Source organism: Glandiceps talaboti, chromosome 5, assembly GCF_964340395.1.
Source record: "Glandiceps talaboti chromosome 5, keGlaTala1.1, whole genome shotgun sequence".
In the NCBI taxonomy this organism is placed as follows: domain Eukaryota; kingdom Metazoa; phylum Hemichordata; class Enteropneusta; family Spengelidae; genus Glandiceps; species Glandiceps talaboti.
Genome location: NC_135553.1, coordinates 7052501 through 7070300, shown reverse-complemented (window position 1 = coordinate 7070300; position 17800 = coordinate 7052501). Strand labels below are relative to the sequence as shown.

General features: G+C 35.2%; 1 protein-coding gene and 1 non-coding gene across 2 annotated transcripts; one reads left to right on the top strand and one right to left on the bottom strand.

The window, feature by feature from the left end:
• Positions 1 to 5793: 5793 nt before the first annotated feature.
• LOC144435879 (short-chain dehydrogenase/reductase family 42E member 1-like) lies at positions 5794 to 13763 on the bottom strand. The gene is made up of 11 exons (XM_078124518.1): positions 13665 to 13763; positions 13070 to 13241; positions 11891 to 11986; positions 11087 to 11147; positions 10340 to 10455; positions 9629 to 9704; positions 8687 to 8769; positions 8180 to 8317; positions 7530 to 7659; positions 6917 to 6990; positions 5794 to 6027 (listed from the first exon to the last, which is right to left on the bottom strand). The coding sequence occupies exons 1-11, from the start codon at positions 13709 to 13711 to the stop codon at positions 5794 to 5796; spliced, it is 1227 nt and encodes a 408-aa protein (XP_077980644.1). The 5' UTR covers positions 13712 to 13763.
• Positions 13764 to 16309: 2546 nt separating this feature from the next.
• Trnar-ucg (transfer RNA arginine (anticodon UCG)) lies at positions 16310 to 16382 on the top strand. Its single transcript has one exon. It is a non-coding gene; the product is annotated as a tRNA-Arg (tRNA).
• Positions 16383 to 17800: the final 1418 nt, after the last annotated feature.

Below are 17800 nucleotides of genomic sequence, written 5' to 3'. Positions count from 1 at the left end.
AGTACATGTACATGTATGTGTATATGAGTTTTCATGTATTTTATAAGAGGTTGTTTGAATGCCAGAAAGTGTTCTGATTACATACAATGTACACAGACCAATACATGCCTAGTATGACTCATTACGATTATAAATGAATAAATAAATAAATAAATAAATAAATAAATAAATAAAAATATTAATGTATGCCGTTTTTTTGTACAAGAGCACATTGGCAAATGATTTCCTCACACACAATGGCATGGTTGTTTGGCTAAAGGGAAGTATGCTGTGAGGTTCTTTCTGTTGTCAGAACCACACTCAATCCAGACACGGATATCTTAATGTACATAATAACGTATCTGTAATATTTCACAATACATACACAGGGTATGCCTAGTTTCCACCACATTGGTCATAAAACACCATTAGTCACTCACATGGGAAGTGTGCTAAAGAACAAACAGATCAAGTCACTTGATTTCTCACCCCTTTCAGAAATAGAACTTCAACACAGTAATTGAAGGTTCACTGTAAAATGAGATCGAGAATAACAGTCTCTGAAAATTTGAAAGTGATAATATAGATAGGAATTGAGACGGTGACAGAATGCATGTAGGTCTTTTACCAATACCATTTTACTGATATTTATGCTGCATATTTCTTGAAATATTGATTTTCACAATTGGTACATGTGGTCATATATATACAGTTTGCAAACAAGCAGATTCTCCAACTAGCAAACATACACAGTTTGTAACATACACAAGACTCCTTTGGTCTAAATTGCGGACTAAAACGAAACTATGAAGTGATGATCCAGTGGTAGAAATTGGTACCTGATAGGATATGATTGTTGTATGAAGGATGCAGTAAGGATTGTATACTTCCCAAATAGTATATCAGGATTGTACCATGACAGGTGCTGTAGTATAATAGTTGTATCATGGTGCTTTTAAATCATACTATAGGAGACAGGGTACTTTCTTGAGCAAGTCTTTTATGGTGAATCAAGCTGGAATGACCGCAAAATTACTTCTCAGTGTAATTATGAAAATGAATGTCGGGCTTTTCTAACTGAACAATCTTACAAATATGGTAAAGACTGGGTACATATAACAGAAATAAGAGTACACTCAAGCAAAGACTTTGAGAATTAAGTCATTGTGATAACTATTATTATAGTTACTAATTACATGGTAGCATTCTCACAAACCAGAGTTGTTTCTTCTGCGGCACTGCGAAATAACTGTGGTACATCTTGGATGATGCCATAAAAGAAGCTGTTGTTCACAATGATGCATGGTAGCAGTTTGTACAATTCAGGGCATATTTGACTGCTATACAGTTATACAAAGATTGCAATGGCAGTTAAAAGGGGCTAGTCAGACAGGATTATTTTAAGGTGTGATAATTAATTGTTCCACTACGTAGGGCTATTTATTTAAGTAACATTCTAAAACAACAGAATAGTCACTATGTCTCCTGTAAATAATCTTCATCCCATAAACTCTGGGTTGCCCCTTTAACAGCAATGATAACATTTGTATGTAAAACTGAGAATAGCGCTACTGCACAAAATGAAAAAAGAAAATATGTGTGGTCAGAATACAAATAGATACATCATGTCCAGAAAGGTGTGTACATTGTACATGTATGTTATCAGATCACACTGTTTCTTTGGTTGGCAAATATAACACAAAACCATCTTTTATCTTGTCAAATTTTTCTCAGAGAGAATAAATATTTTGACTCACTCTGACAGGTACTAGTATTACAATACTAATGTTGATCAAAATGGTTGGTGATAATGTTGAACAGCCAAATTTTTCTTTTAGTAGAAGTGACCTAGTACAGACCTTTGAGTTGTGTAGCATGAAGTGTTGTAGGATTTCAATATGTTGTTCATTTAGAAGCTGTGTATATGATTTGTTGTTTTCATCATTTCGTGTAGTTTAATGTGGTAGGGATAGAAAGGTGATGGTGGTTACATGTAATAGTCTCAACATCCATGGGGTTTTTTTTAAATTGACTAATTGGAAAGTCAAGTGTTTGAAATTGACTAATTGGAAAGTCAAGTGTTTGAAATTGACTAATTGGAAAGTCAAGTGTTTGAAATTGACACAATGGAAAGTCAAGTGTTTGAAATTGACTATTTGGAAAGTAAAGTGTTTGAAATTGACACAATGGAAAGTGAAGTGTTTGAAATTGCCTAATTGGAAAGTCAAGTGTTTGAAATTAGCTAATTGGAAAGTCAAGTGTTTGAAATTGACACAATGGAAAAGTGTTTGAAATTGACTAATTGGAAAGTCAAGTGTTTGAAATTAACTAATTGGAAAGTAAAGTGTTTGAAATTGACAAAATGGAAAGTAAAGTGTTTGAAACTGACTAAAGGAAAGGAAAGTGATTGAAATTGAGGAAATGGAAAGTCAAGTGTTTGAAATTGACAAAATGGAAAGTAAAGTGTTTGAAATTGACAAAATGTAAAGTAAAGTGTTTGACATTGACAAAATGTAAAGTAAAGTGTTTGAAATTGACAAAATGGAAAGTAAAGTGTTTGAATTTGACTAAAGGAAAGTAAAGTGTTTGAAATTAACTATATGGGAAGTCAAGAGTTTGAAATTGACTATATGGAAAGTAAAGTGTTTGAAATTGACTATATGGGAAGTCAAGTGTTTGAAATTGACTATATGGGAAGTCAAGTGTTTGAAATTGACTATATGGAATGTCAAGTGTTCCAAAGAAGAGTGGGAAATGATAGACATTTACAGTAGTTGCATTGTAAAAGTGTTGTAACATCTTCGTTAGTGTTTGTTGCCTTCCCTCTATTTGATATGTTTGATTTCTTTGAAAAATTATTTAAAATCTATGTATATATGATTTTTTGACAAGTTTGAATTTTGTAGGATGATTCAAGTCCAAAGTCAGCTGAGTACACATGAGTTATTAACCAAAAGTGTTGTGTTATGATCACTGATGGAGTCTCGTATAAACATTGCGTATATACGAGAACAAATATCAGTTTCTCGGGTTTGGACGATACATGAGGATTACGTACAGTTACACAACTTATGAAAGTTTGAAGAAAATCGTACAAAGCTGATAAATTCATCTCTGATATGATAAAGCTAGTTTCTACAGTGTAAGAATAACTAGGGTGATCACTTTAAGGAATTGTAAATAAATAAGAATAAAAATTTTTTTTTTTAAAAAGGCCAAGTTAAGAATCAGTAAGTTGTGAAATATTTAGTTTGAGGTTTTGTTGCATGAACTGTCCTACTTTCATTATCATTCTTGTAGTACACATTGTCATGACTTGAGATTCAGCCCAATTAAAGTTTTCAAATCTGTCATGTATATTTCAGCCTGAAATATTGTATCTCTTCTAGTATGCTATTCTCTATGTAAAATATCATCTTGGATGGTTCTTCACATACTTTGCTACCCCAATGTGTGGAGCACCGACTTTTTTCAATCCGAACAAGCTCTTCTTGTACAAACCCTGTTAACTTTTATGGTTGAAGTTTAACTTCTGTAGTCATTAATCATTGCATCACCAGATTTGAATATTTCAATTGATGCTTGTATTCATCGTCAACCCTATGTGATCAGATTAGCATATATTTGCATGTATTTGCATGTATTAGCATACATTAAGTCACATGGATAAAGTTTAGGTTTTAACGGGTTCAGAGACATGTCAATTTTAACTTGACATGATTTGAAATTGTTCATGTACCTTTTATATAATAATATGCAATATGATATTGATAAAGTAGTAAATACAGTCAGAGACTTATTCATAGCATTGATGTTATTTTTCAAATCTGACTGTTTATCAGGTGGATTTATTCAATGATATTGATTGATCACAATAAATGAGCAAATATCTATTTGCTGAAAGTAGAGGAAATACCGGGTCATCTTTGTTAAAGGCTGAGCTGGCCACCAGTCTGGTTGTCATTAGTACATTAACTTCTGAATTTTGAATAATGAATAGTAATGGATTTTCAGTACAAGTAACGAACAAGTCCCAGTCTGATCATGTTTGTCCAAAGTTGTATATACCATGTACAAATATCAACTTTCTGTAACAAAACACACATTCCCAAGACATTCACACATCCATACTTACAAAATTTATTATCAATATCACCAGCTGCTCATTGTTGTCATGGATTTTCTTAGAGGAATCACTGTGTTGTTCACTGTACACATTCAAGTTTGATAAACCCCATGAAGTTAAGGCCCTTTTATACCCCTGTCTCGTCCTTTGATAATTTTCAAAAAAGTGTATATATAAAAAAAAAAACAAGACCTACAGGCAGTTTCACTCTAAGACAACCATATCATGACAAGTCCACACCTGCTGCTATTGCATTTTTCCCAAGACATTTGGAATCTGTATTACAGTAAGCTTTAGTTCCAAACACAAAGTTGAAAATTGGTACCTGAAATTTTCAAGTTTGTGTTTGGAACAAAAGCTTAATCTAATACCACGACACGTGAAATTACACGAGGATGAGGGCAACCAAGTCAAATTTGCATCTTATCTTGTTACAGAAAACTTTACTATCATATAAATGATCACAAATAACAAATACAGTTGACAAGTTAGATGTACAATTTATTTCAATTCCATGTCGATTTTATTTCATAATTAATATTTATTTCATATAATTATATTTTGTACACAGCATAAATATAACATGATATACATGTGTCTTGAATGACACAGTAAAAAAAAAACATCTTATACCCACATTAAGAGAAAATCAGATTTCAGTGTAATTCTTTTAGTGTTCAGTTTTACTACATATGTACCAGTGATTACTTGCAGCTGTGTGCGCATATACTAGTAGTATCCATGCGTACTAAATCACGCAATCACATAGTATGATTTTTACAGAAATTTACTGTTTTGGAGAATCATATTTAATAACATGAGAACTCCATTTAGCTTGAGTTCCAGTATGGGTACTTGGGGGATATTTGCATTTGTGCATGACATGTTTTCTGCTGTACTTTCATTCTGATGGAAGAAACACTACAAGCTGTCGTGCAAATTGCCCAAGTATGCCACACTTACACTCACACATCACAGGATTAAGTCATAGTATTGCACAATATCAGTATTTTGAAGAATACGACTAAAAAAATCCGACATGGAGTCATGATTTTGACCTTGCAGTCATACAAATGATACATACAGTAATAAAAACTTCTCTTGACTTGATGCCCTGTTTATGTCATACACAGAGGTGAACAAGTTTTCCTGACAGCCACCCTGTTGATGTCATAAATCAGTAATTTCACATTTCATATCATTTCAGATTTATACTTTATGACACTCACACTACTACTTTCTAAAAATGTTTTACACATAATCACAGTGTTTCCATAAAGCCCTACATTTCAATATCACTGTATATCCTAATTTGCAACTCTTCATTGAAGTTCTTTAAAAGATTTTATATAACTGGAAAATATCTATCAATTTCAAAAATTTTTTTTTACAATATTTCCTCTTATAAATGTATTCCTAATCATAAGTAATGTTTTGGCAGATGTAAATGTTCCAGTTGAATGATCCGATTCAGGTCAATATTAATACCAAATATAAATTCCATCTACATTCAAATATTTTACACTTTTACATCAAATTTACTTTAAGAATATCAATTCTGATTTAAACAGAAATCATACAATTGGTGCTTATCATTAGAGTTTAAAAATTCATAAAATATATGAACATTTTAAATGAAAGTTATTGCTATATTTGTTAATTTATACCTGGGAGTACAAAGGTCAAGTTCATGTAGTCACAACGGGTAAAAAGGAGAGAAGTACAGATGAAAACATTACAGCGAGTATAACATTAACAAGCCAGTATGACAGTGACGATGTCTGCTTTTGAAGTTTCTTGGCAAGTTGTCTTTTCTTGAAATCTTCGACGATGTCTGTGATGTCATGAGGTAATGGTTGGTACCCAAGATGCTTTGCTGCCTTGTCTAAATTGAAGTAGTGTGTAACTCCAACTTGGAATAACTGTAAAATACAGAAACAAGGCAAAAAGGATGTATTGCAGTTCTTGTCAGATATGCATATCTTAGTGTGAAGTGCTTTTTGTTTGTTGGTTCACACAAGATGTGGTGCATCTCGGTGAAAGCTCTATACATCTCAAGTTCCAACCCAAATGTTGTATATGGTTTATTTGGACGACGTCAGATTTCATTTGAGGCAAAAGTTTTTTGTAAATTGTGTAACTTTGTTTTGAGGTTTGTTTGAGTATTCCTAGTTGCTACTGGTTTTTGTAGCATGGGACCCCCAAGGGCACAAATCAGATAACTAACCAATAGGAGTCAAATTTGGGTTTGTGTCTTGAGTAAACTTCTACACTTTGCACCTCTCTATTTTTCTCATGAAGCGTTCTCACAAATCAAAGCATACTTTTCATCTGACATATCAAAAAACAGTTAACATGAGTTAACATTGCTGTCATCCAAGACAGGTGTACAGGCGTAAAGTACAAATTACACTATAATAGTGATGAGAATAATCATCTTTTCAGAATATTGTGAAAACTAAAATCACATTCCTCCAAATATTGTATCATAGTTAAGAAGCATGCACTTAAACAAAACCCGTTGATGTCAATCAACTTACATTCTGATGATACAAAAGACAAAAGATTTCATGATTTGGCCACTAGGTGTGCTGTTTGCAAGGAATCCTAAAAATATAACAACCCTCCTGGTGGCCAGACTGTACAACCGTTTGTCTTTCTGCTGATTGGACAATGCTGTGTTGTCTTTAACTCTTTACAAGCTATAAGCGACTGAATGAAATGAGTCTTTTCTAAAAGAAATTCTGAAAAATGTAACAGCACTCCTAGTGTTCAAACTATTTAATTGTTTGTCTTGCTGTACTGTCTTACCTCTGTACGAGTTATAAGTGGCTGAAAGTTGTAGAAAGGCCTTACTATGAAATGAATCCATTCTACAAGAAATCCTGAAAAATATAACAGTAAACCAAAGTGTGTTTATGATAGACAACTAACACATATACTACTCAACCACTACTTTCTCATTCTACAATGCAAGATTTCAAAGTTACAGTATATTCAAAACACACATACTCTAGTCTCTAGATCAGTCATTTCCTGAAGACACACATGCATAGTTTTTGCATTGCGTTGGTTGCTAGCCCATCTAATTAGCCACATACATGTATTTATTTCAAATGCTGGCATAGCCATATAAACACTGACAGGGAACCCTTGCTTAAAATGGCTGTTTTAACTACTTTTACTTCTAGGACTGTTTTTAAACATGCATTTAGAGGTCGTTAGAGAACACACTGCTCACAACTATTTCTGTAAATGTGATGGAAGTACAACACCGATAAAGGCCAGTAATAGACTGAATAATTGGTTGTTATGTACACTCCTTTAATCAGTCAGTGTTTCCCTAATGGTTAACAGTAGCACCAACAATGATGGATCTATCAGTCTAGGCAAGTGTAGGTGAAAAGAAACTAAGTGTACTTACCAACACAATACATAAATATGTATGGTACAGATATAAAGGGTACTGTCAGACCTAGTCCACGGTATAATGGCTTTATCCATTCAAACTGATTTACTGGGTTTCCATCCGATATAAAATACACTTCACCTGCCTAGCAGCAGAAGACAAAACAGAGGATTATTGTTTTTAATTTGTAAAACATAACCTGGTGAATAATATGTGATAATTACAAAGTTAGACGCTAAAAATAACATCCCATCAAATATCATAACAATCAGCTGTGGAGACTTTGACACACACACACACACACACACACACACACACACACACACACACACACACACACACACACACACACACACACACACACACACACACACACACACACTTGTACAGGACAGACACACACACACACACACACACACACACACACACACACACACACACACAAGCACACACGCACGCACACACACTTTACCACAACTGTAGCACAACTGACCATTAGTTCAGCTGTGCTAAAAATGCAATATATGTACTTGCTTTTCAATTATATCTTTTTTCAAATATCTAGATTCAGAGACGTGACAAGATGGACTCTATAGCAGCACGAAATGTGATAATTGAGTGATAAAATAAGATCGAACCATTTTGATTGTCAAAATAATACCTACTGATTTGTGCTCTTTTTCCTCTGACAGAGATTCAGCTGCTAAAATATGACCAGCTGCTAAATTATCAACATGCACCCACTCTATCAATATGTCAGGTCCACCAATAGTAAACATCATAACTCCTGTCTCCATCATTTCCTAATGACATGAATGAAACAAAACATTTCATTGGTCCTCAGTCATATCCCAGCATGTAAACAAAGACATTTCATTGGTCCTTTGGCATATCTAAGCATGTAAACAAAGACACTGATTGGTTCTTTTATTCTATTACACTCTGACTGGTTTTGTCTCAAACAAATGCATGCCAATGAAAGAAGCTTAACAGATCTTTCAATGAGAAATAAGTGAGCAAAAGAAAATGTAAGAAATTCAGTTAATTATTGTATCGTCAGAACAGATCAAAACCCATTTAATTCCATAAATACAAGCCTGTGAATTCCTACACATCTATATGTAAATCATCAACATCATCACAATTCATTGAATCATGGTTTTTAAACTCACCACAATCCTTGGAAAATGTCTTGTTTCACCTAGTCCATAAATACCAGGTGGTCTTATTGCACATGTACAAAGCTGTCCCCCTCCTACAGAATGATCACAAAATCAACATGTTCTGTCAGGTGTTTTTGTCACATTAGTGCACACTTCTCTCCTTTTCATTATTAAAAGGGAAACACTACTCCAGGAAATAAACACATTTTTGTAAAATTTGGGCTCAGGACAGTCATTTATTGGTTTCACATCATTGTCACATGATGATTGTCACACTTTTTCAGTGTAGGCCCTTTTATGAACATGCATTACCTCATGGGAGTCAGCAGATATGTATATACAACAGCATAAATATCATGACAGACTGTTTTATTTGAAGGCCGTGAGTACTTAGGAGTCACTTTTCTGTAAAACATAGCAGCCAAGATCTGAAGAGATCTTATCACATCCCATCACATAATACTAATAAAACACACTTCATCATGTTATCTCCACTGTTTTTAGGTCTCAATACACCAAAACTTTGAATCTGATCGGACAAGTATTTAGTCTGTAAGATGCGACATGTTATGCTAAGCCTTAGGCTATCAGCTAGCATTCCAAGGAGTTGACTGAATGTGATGTATGAGGGCGCCCTATCATGGCATACCTTACAGACTGACAAATACACCACAGGATTTTTCATGGCCACTAACTACCTATAGGAACCAGTCAGTAATTTGCAAGTGATTCCTGTAGTAACAGTAGTACCTTTAACCCAGCATAGGTAGACTTGGTCATTCTATTTAGTTCCGACAATGACCCTTAACTCAGAGTAGATGAGCTCAGTCATTCAGCAGTGATTCCTGTAGTAATGATAATACCCTCATCTCAGAATACGTGAACTCAATTATTCACCATTGATTCCTGTAGTAATGACAAAGCCCCTTAACTCAGAATAGATGAACTCACCTTTGATTGGTTTACCATTTGCACTGATAACCAGTCTTTCTGCCATTGATTTGGTCCTGGAGTAATGGTCTTTGTGCTGTAGTGGAACAAAGTCATACACAAAAACCTACTACCTTACTATTCTTACACACGGCCTATTTTTATACTGAATACCTGAACAATGGTCAGTATCTTCCACCCACAATGATCACTTTCACTTCTTAATGTATAAGTAACACTTGTACCTCTTGAATATATAGATGAAGTGACATTTATTTAACCACATTAAGTACGTATGGATACTTCCAAACACAACAAATTGGATCTGCCTATTCCTAAAAAGTCACATCCTTGTGTTGCCTCTCTCTGGCTTTCCAAACTCAAAAGTCAAATTCACAGAACTGATTGCATTGCATTGCCAATGCTTTTACAAGTTGAGCACCCTCAACATACAACTTGACTTAAACTTTTGATTGATATAAACTTTTATAAGGATGAGATGTCAAGGTACCTCAATTCACATAAAAAAGTATTAATAAGAGCATAGACCTTAGAGTAGACGTCTGCTCCAAGATCTATGATATACGGAATTACTAGTATATCTAGTTAGCCATGTTGTTGTTCATGTTTATGGTCTGTTAGCAGATGTCTAAACTTCTTTAATTTGATCTAATATTACATGATAGCGAACAATATAAGAGGGCTGTAATTCTTGCCAATGTTCTTACTTACCGTATCTAGTGGTAACACTGGCAAAGTTTCATCCCCATTGACAATGTCTTGGCCAGCAAATACTACATTCAGCGTACTTGTATATACCAATCTACTGATACCCAATGTACAGCAAGCTGTGTGTACATTAAAAACATATATACAACAGGTTTAGTGTAAAATTAGCTATAAAATCGAGCTTCTAGCACAAGTCAGCTGCATCGGTATATACACAACACAGCACTGGAATATGTAAGCCACTGTATATAGACTGATATATGGCATCCCGGGGTTAATAAGATAATTATTTCACTAAACACAGGGTGTATACCTACTGCCAATACAGTTCTATTGCATCATCTGAGATAATCTCTTCTCTTTTCGCCCTTTAATTATCTTTCACTATTTCCAGCTATTATTGTTGTTGTTGTTTTTTTTTGTCCTTGGCAAATTTTGAAATTTAGCAAATGAGCCGCAATGTGATTCTACTTGTTTACTGACACCAAAGAAAGTTTAAAAGTTGATTTAACAAAACCTATCATATATAACCACCTCTGTTTGCCATAAAAATAGTTTTCATACTGCCAACATTAATGCTTACTATCAACTTACATGTTTTTAGTAGAGTTAAACTGATGGACACCCTTCTTACTTTCAGACTAGAAATAAAGCACTGCTGGACCTTTCATATAAACCTGTGACCACAGTGGTAAAAGAAACCAGTACTTGCCCCCCCCCCCCCTTAACAACCCATATCAATTCACTTACCATCAATAATACTTTTGGTGCTGCCAACATTCACACTCTCTATAAATTCTTTACCCCTGAGCTATAGAGAAAATAGAATGACAAAGGACATTAAATATAAGTTTGGATGTTTTAATTTTCTTAGACATCGCTTAATATGTCTAAGCGTTCCATCAGCAAAGGCAAAATTTAAATGCATTTCAATTCACTAAAGTCATATATTGGGTTTTATATGTGGCCTAGCTATTGTTACATACGTACCAGAGATTACTTGCACTGAAGCACATGCATACTAATGGTATTTACACTGCAATACCAAAAACATTATTGCATACCTGCATGCAAATGATATGCAAATGAGGACGCGATCATTCATTCTACACAAAAGTGTGTGATCAGATAGTGTAATTTTTTACAGAAATTTCTTGTTTCAGATAAACATATGCAATAATAACAGAACCCCATACCATGTGAGTTCCAGTGTGGGTACTCATGAGTATTTGCACTTGTGCTTGCAGTGTTTTCTGCTGCACTTTCACTCACTACACTTGCTACACTATGGACAAAGAACACTACAGCACTCATACAAATACCCCAAGCATGCCACACTTACACTCGTGCGTCTCTGGGTTTTGTTAAATCATTCACTTCTAACTTCTCAAAAAATCTGGCTGAAGTGTGAAACTAGTCTGAGATTCAAGTTACTGTAACAGTTGCATTCATTTACCTACTGACTTGTGCCCTAAGATGACACATGTAACAGCTAGAGAGCACACTGACTTGAAACCAAAAGAATGAGAAAATTGGCTTGATATCAATATTTACCTGTTCTTTGCCAGACATACCATAGGATGCCAAGTGGAAGATACAATCAGCTCCTGCACACACTTGGAATATAAAATTACGATCACGCACATCACCCTTTTTAGAGTGAGAGAAAACACAAAGTCATAATATGGCAATAACATTACGAAGAACATAATGAATGAAACTGACATAAACGTATATGATATAACATAAAGTTCAAATATACACACAACATGTACATAACACTGACAGTGTGTTCTGATGTTAATCTTCAGGAAACTCTAGATTAGTGATCTCTCAAATAATTTCCCAAAGTATCAGATCTTCAAATCTATGTGGTTTGTTAATTCATAATTTAAGGTTAAGATGATTTATAATTGTTTAGACTATACTGTCACAAAATATTTACTTTCAGAGTTTCTGAAATGTTGATAAGACGTACTTCCTCTGTATAAATACCAGCCAAGTTTAAAACGATGAGTGGTTCTAGATTGGACAAAGATAGCAATCAAGACATGCTAGGGAGTCTACATCTATTTCTATTGCTAACATTACCCAAACAATAACTCCCTAGCTTGACTAGCCGTGTTGATATAATTAAGGTGGTTTCACAGATGCTTTACCAAGGTTCCACAAAATCATGTTAGAGAGAATAGAAATATATGCAAATTTTACCTGATTTTCCCTCTACATTACCAGGGTTCCCAGACCTTAGCAAAAACATTGCAGAGTCACTCTGTGCAATGGTCTACATTACCAGGGTTCCCAGACCTTAGCAAAAACACTGCAGAGTCACTCTGTGCAATGGTCTACATTACCAGGGTTCCCAGACCTTAGAAAAACACTGCATAGTCACTCTGTGCAATGGTCTACATTACCAGGGTTCCCAGACCTTAGCAAAAACACTGTAGAGTCACTCTGTGCAATGTTCTACATTACCAGGGTTAGCAAAAACACTGTAGAGTCACTCTGTGCAATGTTCTACATTACCAGGGTTAGCAAAAACACTGCAGAGTCACTCTGTGCAATGTTCTACATTACCAGGGTTAGCAAAAACACTGCAGAGTCCCTCTGTGCAATGTTCTACATTACCAGGGTTCCCAGACCTTAGCAAAAACACTGTAGAGTCACTCTGTGCAATGGTCTACATTACCAGGGTTCCCAGACCTTAGCAAAAACACTTGTCCATAGATTTACCTGTCTAAACTGTATTCCATCCTGGATATCTTGTATTGGTTGTCTTATATCAAGTAACAATACTTTAGCGCCTAGTGAATGCAGTAAGTGACCAAGGTATAAACCAAAGAAACCTCCGCCTCCAGTTATCACCACTTTACAGTCTTTAAAAGAATGGACTATCTTTTGAAGTCTGGAAAATAAAAGTTTAGTTTAATATTAAGGTCATCTACTTCAAATTTATTTCATTTTTTTTTGTCCTTTTTTTCACTTACTCATCAAGAAAGATCATTTGTGGAAGATGATTCAAACCCTCAAAAATGGAATTTCATATTTTTAAACTGATCAATTTGATAAAACTGATTTCTTGTTAGAAGGTGTCTTATCCTGGTAATATAAAAGAAAAATTAGATCAGCTTTACTATCGACTTCTCTTTCCAAACTTTCACCAATAAATCAATTATCTCTGCCAACTCACTTTCTGACCCATCACCACTGTCAGGGCAGTAAATCACTGAAGACATGAAAGTTATTTCCGTATTTCAGGAATTCTGAAAATGTCCATCTAAACAGACCTTTACAAGTCAACATTTTAAATACTTGTGTGGCCACATACCTGTCTCTTTGGATACTATTGCATTCCATATCAGTCCTACCATCCATTCTTATCAAACTATGGAGCACACTCAGTCTCTCTGAGTGCTAAAGAGTATCTGAAAAGTGAAATAAGAATTTCAATCATAAATTGCGGATGGTGCATCGATATTGCATGTGCCAATTACACTGTTACTACGGTTACCACCAAAATGTACAACCACTAGTAATGATGGATACTCCACACATACATGTATTAGCAGCAGCCATATTGGTTTTGTCAAAAGAGTGTGTTTTGCTAAGGGCGGTATGAAGGTAAAATCTACTGGGGTTACCATGTCATTTTACCTGGGTTCCCAAACAAAATTACCATAGAGTCTACGGGGGGAAACACTGACATTTTTACCCCTTTCTCCCTTTCTGTTACCGGGGTTCCCCAACCTTAGCAAAAACACTGAAAGACCATACAGCCAACTGATAAATTTTATGTCAGGGACTACAAACAAGTAGTAACAGCCAATGACTGCACAGTTATTATAGTTTACAATCTTAGTTTGACCATGTGGGTAAAGTTCATGTGACATTTAGCTTTCTTAGTAACTTGTCACACACAAAATTAATTTGAAATATAGTATCAATTTATTTCATAAGAATAAATCAAATAATACTATATTTAACACACATAATTGCACTATGCCATGCTGGGTAGTCTGTATGGTAAGCTGTGCCAGGGCACCCTCATAGGCCAGTCCGTTTCTTGAAAGATCAAGACTTGCTTTGACGGTGACGAGAGACAACGTTACCTTACAGTCCATATGCTGGATTAGTTGGAAGACATATATATGCATTAATTTGGCACCGATTCAGTACAATTATTTTCATTTGCTTCAGTTTTGAATCCCATTGGAAAAGTTATTTTCCACAAAATAAATAGCACAATGATATTTATATTTCAAATCAAAACTCTTATTTTCTACTTATCTACCAATATATTTAACGTTAATTTCTGTACTATATACAAGTTTATACTGATTGTACCCACACTTAATACTAGCATAAGCAATATAATACTATGATATCCAAGTACAGAGTGCACTGTTATCAGGATTGGACTCTTGCGTGACAATGTACTCTGTACCTCTTGTGTCCATTGGTAAAATAAAACACTGCAGACACAATCTCAACTACTGCGTACATCTGCTTGCTTGGAAAATATGATAAAATTACTAACAATATGATATTTCCAGTGCAGATTATTTCCTACACTGGCATTCCTCTTTGTGGCCATGCAACTGAGCTGTGAAACTATTGCAATGTATTTTGGGTAACTTTATATAGTTTAATAATTTGTAATTCTTTTGTAGCTTCTTTGTTCTTTGAGACATCAGCTAGATGTATCTGAACAAATGTATCAGTTGACAGAGTATGGAAGTCCTTCTTATATTTATACCCCTATGGTTTTGTGATTCTATGCTCTCTCCAACCATAAGCATAGATAGGGGTAGAGAATTAGCTCTGGATTTATACGCTACGGGGTTTCGACACTATAGGAGAAGACGTGTCGAAGCCCCGTAGCGTATAAATCCAGAGCTAGGGTAGAATTAGCTGCAATAATTGTAGCGTTTGGTGCGATTTTTCGTCTGTTTTTGTGCCTTTTTTCGTTCCGACGTTTAACCCGAATCAAACGCTACAATTCCTCTGCAAATGCAAATAGACGAGACCACATTGAAAACGTGAGCGAGGGGTCAGCATACTGCCCGTTTCAAACTGCATGCCTTGTTACATTTGCCGATTTTGACGGAATTGGGGTACCTCTGAACATTTCTTTGGTCTTGAGGGCTCCGTAATTAATGTTGGCGTTAGGAAATGTCCGATATTTTGCCAGGTAAGGCGTAATTTAGCAGAAAGGTCCGCCCAACTTTGCGATTCAGATCTGAATCGGTTCCGTCTATTTGCATTTGCATTAGTGGAATTGTACATGTTTGTATACCGTTATACGTTTGATTCGGTTTAAACGTCGGAACGAAAAAAGGCACAAAAACAGACGAAAAAGCCCTCAAAATCACATCAAACGCTACAATTATTGCAGCTAGGGTAGAATGAGATTCTACCTCCATGCTCAAAGACGCAACATTCTGTTGTCTGGAGTTAAGCATTGGCGATTATGGATAATTGGAGAGACTAGGAGAGACCCAAACCATTGCAAACCAATAATTTCAGATTGTTCCACTCAATCACACACGTTGACACGCTGACTTGAGAGAAAATCTGGAAAATCTAGGTCGGACACGACCTCGACCTAGTTTACATCACCGTTCCCTATCGTTGTGCACATATAATAGTCGGTCGGTCTAAGTACCACACTCGTACTTGACTGTTGAAGTTACATTACAATACACTCACCTTCCACCTTGGCCTACTTCACCTCTGATATTGAAACAGCGCCCTCGACGGTGTCAACATGTGTAATGACAGAAAACGAGTGTCATTTGTCATTCAAACCGTAGCTTTTCGTTAGAAATACAAAAACTTATTTATTAACATTGTTTTTAAGACTACGAAAATTGAAAAAAAAAAGCCAGATTTTTACGGCATTTGCGTTTTGTGAAGCGAAGCTCCCTGTTTCAATTTATTTAATCCTGTATTCACCTTGCGTAACTCATGGCCGGCCGCGTAGCCTAATGGATAAGGCGTCTGACTTCGGATCAGAAGATTGCGGGTTCGACTCCCGTCGTGGTCGAAAGGCTTCGGCATTATTTTTTACTTATTTTATTTTTACTTTTATCTACTATAAAGTAAAAGAGAAAAGGTAAATGTAATGTTCAACAAAGATGTGGTTATCTCACAGTGACCATCTAAATACTGAACATATCCAAGGGTCTGTTTTGAAAACTGATTGGTTTCATTACTGTAGTGTAGTCGTAAGTCTTTAGGCGCTAGGATTTCTTTTTAAGGCCAAATAAAAAAAGTTGTTTGGTTCCGGTTACCCGACCCAACCTAGTTTTTTACGCCGACCCTAAACTTTTTTTTTACGTATTCGAGAAAAATAATCATAAAATCGTGAAAATCGTGAAGTCTCGCAAGAAATAGTGGGTGCGGAAACTTGAAATCAACTTAAAAAGGCAATATAAAACTATTCTTCCATCCATAATAGCTGTACATCTGATAGGAAGAAATAAACAACACAGAGACCATGGGAAATCTGAACTAGACACTCAAACATGAAAAAAAAAATATAATAAAATAAACTTAAAAATCTACCTACCCCACCTATTTTAAAATTGAATGTCATTGGAACCACACAATTTTTTTTAGCTGAATACACGCACAGCTTTTTTCCGAGGAGAGAAACCCCCCTCTACTTTACGAGTTGTCATTTATTTCTCTATATTCAGCTCTTGTGAAAGGTGTCGGTCCCCAACAGTTGCATTGAAAACGACGGGTTGACTGGACAAGTTATGTACACAAGCAGTGTTTTCTTTCCCCTTTGCATTGTCTTAAAATCCTAACTTGCCATTCCGCCAATTTTTTCATGCACCAAAATAAATACGACTATATTACAATAGTGGATGCATTCATTTGTCACTGCATATTTTATAGGGCCTAGGCTTTGTGGTGTTTTTTTTTTCAAAGAATGAACAAAGTTGAAGACGGGGGAGTGTCACACTGTGTATCTGATTGTGTTATAAAACAGCTATTCTTTCCCTCCCGATTCCTACCTACATCCGATCCGCCACTTTATTCCCAATAACAGTTTAGACATGTACATATATTTCATCATACATACTAGTTGCTATTGTGCATGATGTCAAGTAAACAATATGCATTGGACTTAGCTGTAAAAAAACAGGGAAATGTTTCGAAACGGGTTATAATCTATAACCTTAGCGTACAAAGTGTTGCATGACCACAACAAAATCTTACTCATATTATGTTGTGTTATATCCACGAGTTGCACCCGAATAGAACACGCATCTATAAAATACACTTGCTCTACTATACAATGAAATTGTCACATGTAAACTCAGTAGTAGAAAGATAACTACAAACTAAGCAAACAGGATTAACTATGGATAATTCTTGCTTTATAAAGTGGATTGTTATTCTCAGTGATGGTGTAATTTAACTTTTGATTTATTTCTGAAAATAACATTTAGT